Source organism: Teleopsis dalmanni, chromosome 1, assembly GCF_002237135.1.
Source record: "Teleopsis dalmanni isolate 2A chromosome 1, ASM223713v2, whole genome shotgun sequence".
In the NCBI taxonomy this organism is placed as follows: domain Eukaryota; kingdom Metazoa; phylum Arthropoda; class Insecta; order Diptera; family Diopsidae; genus Teleopsis; species Teleopsis dalmanni.
The window spans coordinates 226,255,879-226,264,695 of NC_051846.1; the positions used below are offsets into that span (position 1 = coordinate 226,255,879).

At 29.9% G+C, this 8,817-nt stretch overlaps 1 protein-coding gene across 1 annotated transcript; it reads left to right on the forward strand.

Moving 5' to 3' along the window:
- The first annotated feature begins 541 nt into the window (after positions 1-541).
- LOC119667882 lies at positions 542-3,559 on the forward strand. Its single transcript, XM_038077222.1, has 6 exons — positions 542-872; positions 949-1,230; positions 1,495-1,636; positions 1,709-2,191; positions 2,244-2,447; positions 2,613-3,559. The coding sequence occupies exons 1-6, from the start codon at positions 665-667 to the stop codon at positions 3,286-3,288; spliced, it is 1,995 nt and encodes a 664-aa protein (XP_037933150.1). The 5' UTR covers positions 542-664; the 3' UTR covers positions 3,289-3,559.
- Positions 3,560-8,817: the final 5,258 nt, after the last annotated feature.

Genomic DNA, 8,817 nt, shown 5'->3' on the forward strand with positions numbered 1-8,817 from the left:
TGAGCAAAGGATATGCCGTCCAAAATGAAAGATACGAGTACTTCGTTTGAAATTTGTCTGAGGCACGGATTTTAGATTTGTTTAAATTGAAGGTTTTGATTAAATTTCCCACATAAAAAGTACATATTTTATAAGTAAAGTAACCGAGATTATTCACCAAGAGATGAGGGAGTAGGTTGCGGTGTGGGTAATTGTCGTTGTGTGTTACTCTTTCGCAAATGTGTACACACATTAATTGCCATGAAGGCAATTGCCGCACGAAAGAATCTGTCGGAAAATATACACGGAATACACAGAAGAATCCTTAAGCATCTTGACTGAATTTTAAATTTTTCAACGCTTTGACCCAATTACAGTGCGAGCATTACGGCGAGACAAAAAGTACTAATCCGACATTGTATGAGTGTGCAGGTATGTGTGCAAATGTGTGCAAATGTGTGCAAATATGTGCAAATATGTGCTTTGACTTTGTTCGAGAGCACACGTGGGTCTGTAACCTATTTGAGTTACACTTTGTAGTGTTGTAAACTGGTTGCCAATGTATGAGTCTGTATTTGTTTAACCTTTGATTTTTTCATCTCATTTACAGTAAAAGTGCGAATCTGTAAAAAAAACTGGGTCCTAGTCAAAGCATCTGAGGTAATTGGTCAATGTAGTTGCAGCGATGCCTTCACGGCGATCTGGTGGGGTCGGCACCACACGACGCAAACATTCGCTCGGAAATTTGCGTCGTGCACATCCAGCTTCAGGTGCCACTTGGAATGTGCAGGTTGTGCGAGGTAAAATGTCATCGAAATGTCTTTGGCATGCATGTCGTGCACTGATACTGGGACTGACATTGATGTTGTTAGGTGCGGGTATGGCGACACTAGGTAAGTGCAAGTTCTGCTCTCAAAATTTTTCATCCTTTTATTTTAATTTACTAAATTAATTACTTCCATTGATTAGGCTACTATGCTGATCATTTGTCAATGGGTTCGGAAATTCGTGGAAATGCTACGATTCGTGTAAAGAATGATCTAAAAGGATTTCATCTTAACAATTTTTCTTATGTGGGTCCTATCGTTATGGGTTTTGGCGGATTTATTGTAGTCGCTTCATGTGTGATGACATTTGAAGCACGAGATTCTGCTGCGAAAGTGGTACCAGCTCGCTTTCGCGCTGGAGGAAGTAGTAAAACGACTGTAAGAAGCAATCAAAGTAGTTCGGCCTCAACACGTAGAGCAATGGGTAAACTTATTTATTTTAATAAATAACTAAAACAAAAATTTATTTAGTAAATAATAAATAATTGATTAATATTTCTTTTGTAAAAAGTCTTAAATTTTGGGGAAGCAAATTACCTGCATCAATTTTTCTTTTATTTATTTATTTTATTTCATTTCATTTTGCATATATTTCTCCAAGTTTTTAAAACTTTGTTCAACATAAATATGTTCACCGTTTCTTGTACATTAAATATATTTAAACAATTATTTAATTATTTTCGTATAGGCCTTCAAATGCAATCTTCGCGCTGGGATCATCATTTTGGTGTCTTCCGATCATCACCAGCTGACCCAAAACCATCACAGACGACACCATTTGATCGTGATGCTCTCACAGCAGAACTCATCAAATTCTCCAAATCACTCAGGTATAATTACTTAAACAAATCCCAATTTATCAAATCACTCCTTCACTTACTGCTACATTTTACATACATTAGTGCATCTGCTCGCTTTTCTCCACAACTACGACGCCTCACCTACACTGGTTCTGTGCCAAATCTCTCCACTCACACATCTCATCCACTTGTTTATTCTACTAATATATCACATTTGCTTTCACCGAATCACAAATCTATGCTGCTGGAACATAAACGTCATCGACATCATCGTCATCACCATCGACATCATCACATACATACAAACAGTAGTGGTCGCCATATCAAAAATCGTGGTACTCGCATTAGTAATAGTTTAGTACAAAGAACAACAAGAGAAAATGCCGTTTGTGCATTACTCCAACCACCAGCGAATCGTCTTTACTGGCATGCCTCATCATTTGATGAGAGCGGACGTACTGAAAAGCAATTAGTACGTAACACAGAACGTAACAGACGTTCAGATACAGCCAAGAGACATGTTCTGGCGCGTCAAAAACCAATTGAGCATGAAGAAGATAAAAACAGCCCATTAGGAAATAGAAGGTCAGTCAATTTTTTGCTCGTGTATTAAAATGTTTTTAATTATTTTTTGCAGAAGTTCAACCATGTCAGACTCTTCATATAGCGGCCGCTGGACGGTGCGCTGCGCCTCAATTGCAAGTCATGCCTCAAGTATTGATTCAAGACGAGTGCAAGTAGATTTACATAGTCCGGAAGTTGTTCCAAAATCTATCTTACGCTCTCCTAAGCGTTATAATTCTGGCCCTTCTACAACACCATCAGTGGAAAAAGAATTTAGGTAAATTACAGTGTTAGGCCTAAACTAACAATTATCAAATCACTTTTTATATGTAAAAAAATATTAATTTATTTAAACTTTAAATAAAACGTTTTTTTCAATTTTATTTATTTTCAATAAATCATTTTCTACGATTATATGGTTATAAAAATCTGTACTTTCCAGAAGTCAACTGTCCGTGTGCTCAGAGCCGCCAGCAGCCATACGACAGCTGTCTGGGCAATCAAGTTTAGAACCTTGCTTTCCCGAAGAAACTACAGAGTTTTATGATGATAAACTTTCAACCACTAGTGATGTGGAAATAGCTACAACTCAAATGCCACAAACACCCCATACTGATGATAATACCACAAAAGCAAGCATTTTAAAGAAGCCGCGACCTGATACCTTACCGCTTCATGCGGGCGCTGCAATACTTCAATTCACAAAATCCTTTAATGAAAGCAACAAACTATTGCAACGTAGTAGTTCTTCCCGTACTTTCTATAGACCTAAACCACATATACCTAAAGAATTGGATGATTCCATATTCTATATACGTTCCACGGGTGAACGGGAAATGATCAATAACAACGACTTATATGATTTGATCAACGAACGAAGGAGCACGCTGCTCAAAACGGACAGTGAAGCTGCTCTAAATGAACGAAAACTTAGCTCATTTTCGCTCATGCAGGAAATACCAGAACAAAAGGGCACGTCAGTCGAAATTGAAGAATATGAAGTAGTGCAGCTGGAAACTAGATCAGAAAGCGAAAGGCTTGAATGCAAAGGTGAGCAAAACGAAACTACATTACAAATAGAAGAAGCAGATACTAATGGCACTGCAAATGCAATTTAAAATTAGTACCTATATTTGTTTGAATGCCAGATAACTTATGAGATATGAAATACTACATTGTCTAATAATTAATTTAGCAACTAAAAGGTTATAGCGTAAAGTTATGATAAGCGTTAACGGCATAAGATACTTGTGTACCAGAGTTTATTTTATAGTAGCAATTAGGGTGTTTAAGCGTAGTCTCGCGTGTGTAGTAGAGTTATGTTACGTGATTATCTACGAGTTTACTATATATTTTATAAAAGAAACGATTCATTTTATTTTGTAGAATAAAAACAAAAACAGAAACTTAAATTTTAGTTAATAATTATTGTTGTCATTGTTGTTAATGTAAATGGCTGTTTTCTAGTTAAACTCTGATTAAAACTAAAATCAAAACTTAAGTGTTATAAAAACTAAAACTCTTTTATGTAAAAATACATAGTAAAATGCCAAAACTAATATATAGTAAGTATACAGAATCAATATATACTAATAGGAGTATATAATGAAGTAATAAATCCATTTTGAACGAATGTACTAAAAATGAAATATTTTATTTGAGTTTTAAAAAGTTCGTTGCTAGCTTCATTATTTTTATATATACAAATATAATCACATTATTAAATTTTGGTATATATTTTTATAGATGTTAAAAGTATAATTATATATGTGTATTTACTATGTGTTTACAACAAAATGCAATTACAGGAATTCAAATCAAGTACAATACAAGATAATTGAACTATAAAAATAGCAGATAATTGCTATATTGCGGATATATATTAGATTAGTTGTTTTAGTTAGATGTGAAGTTTATATTAGATTAATTTCCCAGTTTTAATAATGTATATTTTAAATTCCTAAATGCTCTGAAAATAGAACATATATATTTTAAAGATATTTAAAAGTATAATTTAAATTTAAAATATCCTTTTTAACTATTTATCTTTTTAATTTATTTATCTATCAACTGGAATACTATATCCTTTCACTATAATATCATTAATTGCATTTAATTAATTATATACAAATAAATTAAGTAACTTAAAATATATTCTTAGAAATATAATATACAATATAGAAAATAACTAATATATAAAATTCATGATAGTACTCCATACTTCTCAAGAACTACAAGGTTTTCAAAGATACTTTCCAGCACAAATATATTTAATTTAATAATTTTTTTTTATTTAATAATTAATTTTTATTCAAATTTGTCTTTCATTCATTTTAAATAAATTGGATTTATAAGTACGCTACCTTAATACTCATTTTCAGATAATGCATAATCAACTCAAGGATAAAATTTATAAAAAACTTATATTAAAACTTATAAAAGTCAAACACTTTTCACCTTTTAAAGCTAAAATATTCTTGATAATATTAAAATAGTTCCTATTATTTTTCAATAATTTCTTTATAATTTCTTTCTTTTAATATAATATTATACACGCTATACAATATCTAGAACTTCCTTAATAAATTTCATTAGAGTCTTTCAGTAAATGTAATAATCTTTAGCTTGAACTGTGAGTCTGTGGACAAATGATCTACACAAATGTGAATCTATGAAATATTCATTCATTTACTAAGAGAAGTTTTCTTGAATATATCAACACAACTATTTTAGGCTCTTCACTTAATGAAGAGCCTAACGAATCCAATAAGCATGGTCTGTGTGAACGAAATTAAATGTAAAAAGTTGTATCTCATCATTGTCGATTTTTGGTTGCTTTGTGTAACGAAATTAAAATTTATAAAATATACACTCTCTTTCATCAAATTGTTTGGGTGAGAAAAACATTTTGACACTACGATCTAGAGATACCAACAGAATGTGGTAATAGACTAAGAAGTTCAGTGAAACCATTGCAAACGGTGATGTTTCATGATGTTGGACTCTTATTCATTAACTTTGTGGAATCCTGATAGGTTCATTTTTGTTGTGTATATTGAAATGTCAAGAACAGTAATGAGCTAACACTTGGTTGTTTTAGACAAATGATTTCAGAAAGTATACCCTGCTGTTTCTCGAAACGGCGATAGTTTTACCATATGATAGTATTACCGGTTATCATAATTTTCGTTTCACAAACATACTTTTCTTCATACTTTATAAGAAACTCAACAAATTACCATATTACATAGTCATTAGCATTCGCAAATTGCTTTTCTAAAAATTATCCATAGAACCATCGTCAACTATTTGACATTATTTAACATATACTGATTGGGTTAAAAGTACTTAAATATTTTATTTAAATTAATAGAATAAAATTGTATAAAACTAAACAATAAATCAAGCAATAAATCAAACCATAATTTTTAAACACATTATTCAACTAACTGTTCATTTCGTTAAAAAATCGCTTAATATTTTTTGCCCAATCTGTTGTTATATACCATACATAATTTTTTATATAAAAAATATTCTTTAGTCTATTAGTCTTCCTCTTCTATTTTGCTTATATAATGACATATTTCATTTATGCAATCAATCGTACATTCAAGACTGATGTTTTAGAGTAAAGTTATTAATATAACAAAATTTTAATAATAAAATAATAATTCTTACAAAAAATAATTAAATATCTTAAAGGTCCTAAAATTCTTAAATTTAACTTTTTTATTCCCCAGAAAAAAATAGAAATAAATTGAGTACATATCTTTTCCGATATTAACTTATATTAAGTGTTTTCTCTAATTCAATTAGAACTGTGAAATGCACACTGAATACTGCAAGTACTGCAGTTTTAAATGTTTCATGTTATACAATACATTATATATGTGTTATAAATAGTATATTTTGTAATAATATTATATTATAATATAAAATGATTATTTAAAATTTAAGCAAATTGAAAACAATTACCACCATTTTTGAGTAAATTTTTAAATAGAATACCAAATCCCCTATTTACTTTACAAAACCAATTACTTTATAAATAGAAAATATATATGGAAAAGAAAAACAATTATAAAGATATTATATTCAAAATAATTAAATATATTAATATATAACTAACTATTCGTCTTAAAAACTAGTAATATAAAATAATATTGAGAATGTAATTATCAGAGCAACAAAGATATAAAAATATATAGCATTAACAATTATTGCAAATATAATAATGAATATCTACTAAATTAAATATAATATTTATGATATATAAAATATATACAATATAAAAAAATCCAAATATAAAATAAAAACGATAACTTTAAATAGTTGTTATATGTACTTCTTTATGTTTTAGTATATAAAACCAAAGCAATTTTTTATCTGTGTGTTGATGACAATTTGATATCAATTTAAATTAAAAAAACATATTTAAAAAAATTAAAGGTTTGTATTTAAAAAATACAGTTCTATAGTTTATTAAACTGAAACAAAAAAAATTAATAAATTAAATGTAACAAATTAAAAATTAAATCAATGGTGTGTTATTAATAATAACTTTAAAAGCAATGTACTTATGAAACTACTTTGTATATGTAAATTTATTATTTAGTAATGTTTGTATTTTATAAATATGTATACATATATATTTCGAAAAAAAAACTAACGACAAAAAAGATAAAATAAAAATTTATGTGTGTTTAAATATATAAAAAGTTGTTTAATATTAAATATTATTAACAGAATCATAAAACAAAAATTATATTTTTTAAAAGAAAAAAACATATCCCTAAAATTTTTTCTTCTCACTAGCATTTCTTTCTATTTACTATAAAAATATAATTTCAAAATCAGAAAACAAATTTTTTATTGTTATAGTGTTATAGATGGTAACGCCCTACGCAGGAATAGGAATAAACGGGGTACTAGCTTTCAACGGAGCGGAGCAGTGCGACCATTACTGATCTTTTTTACTGCAACAGTAGTTTTGATCTTGTTAACTCCTCCTGGCTCAGATCATGGCTCAGATCATGGCTCAGATCATGGCTAGGCGGTCACAGAGAATGTTGCTGAAAGTCTCGTCTGCTTCTAAGCAGAGTCAACAATCTATTTCTTCGGACAGACTCATTTTGTTAAGATGATAACGCATGGAGACCCGTTAAATATCCCACCAGAAACCTCAACTCTGTTCTGCTGAAGAAGGATAACTTACCATAACTATAGGGATCAACCAGCTCTTTAGCGTGACGGTACATTGTAATATCCTATAAGTCGCGTGGGGGTAGCGCGTTACACTAACCATAGTTATCAAACAAAAGTATATACAAACAATATACCTAATTCTATCAATAACAGTAGTCACTGTCGTAGTGATTTGTTATCCACAAAAACATATATTATTGATACTTTTTGAAGGCACACAGTAAGACACCACGACTAATGATATATATTATGTATTTTCTGGAAAAAAATTGCTGATTTAACTCAGATAGAGATTGTAGCAAGTGATAAACATGAAAAGAATTCCTTAGCATTATTCTTCAAATAGCCTAGTTTGGTGAAGTCAAATGAATATATTAGACTCGTTGTCTAATAATCGCGCAAAGAATCACTAAATAAATTGTTGCATGGGTTCTGTTTTTTATATTGCAATAATTTCTTTATCACAAATTTAGAGAAGAGTGAGAGCCCTATAGGTTTACCGTTTGTAATATTCATGCTTCAGGCGTTCAACATCGGTTCACCTACTTACATAACAATACTCATTTAATCAATTGACATACGTCATATACACATCTGAGCACAATTAATCTGTAGCTTCACTGTACCCAAGTAGCAGGGTTTCTTAACTATGGTACAATTTAGATTCAATATGTTTATATTCTCTCTTTTACTGCCTGCTAAAACTACCGGAACTGTAGAAGCCTAAATAAACGCAGTTACAAACACAGTCTTCTCATGACCTGTTTTATTATAATTGAATCTCTCATGTCCAGAAATGAGATTAGATGAGTTTTGACTTATTATATTAACTAACTTTTATATGTGATTTTTAAAGCTTTAAATTAACCCTAATTTAATGACAATATAAGAAAGTATCTATAATTGGTGCAATCTATATAAAAATGATAACGGCTTTATTTTCTTCTGTTGTTAGCACACATTTAAATGACATACATTTCTGGCTAAAAAGCTCATAAGATATAATATTAAACCTATACTACAATAACGTAGTTTTACTCTATTATTAGCATATTTCTAGCATAACAATGAAGCTTGATATAGTGGTTCTGAGATATGGATTCATATACTATTACTATAAATACTATTAATATCAAAATAAACTATTTATTAATAAACTATTTATTCTACTGAATTATTTATGGACCCGGCAGTTCAGGTCAACAAATTTACATAGAGATTCCCGTGCTTTGATATATACATACGTGACAATGCAATGCAACTTTCCAACAACGTCGACTTGTATCCAGTCTTCGAATTCTATCCTTTCTGAAGATAACCTTCACCACTACTAGCAAAAATCCAACCATTTGCACAATAATATTTAAAAAACTTACCGGCATGATGTCCACTGGCTAAGATTTCAAGTTTACAGACATAATTGGATGAAGATGATAATTATG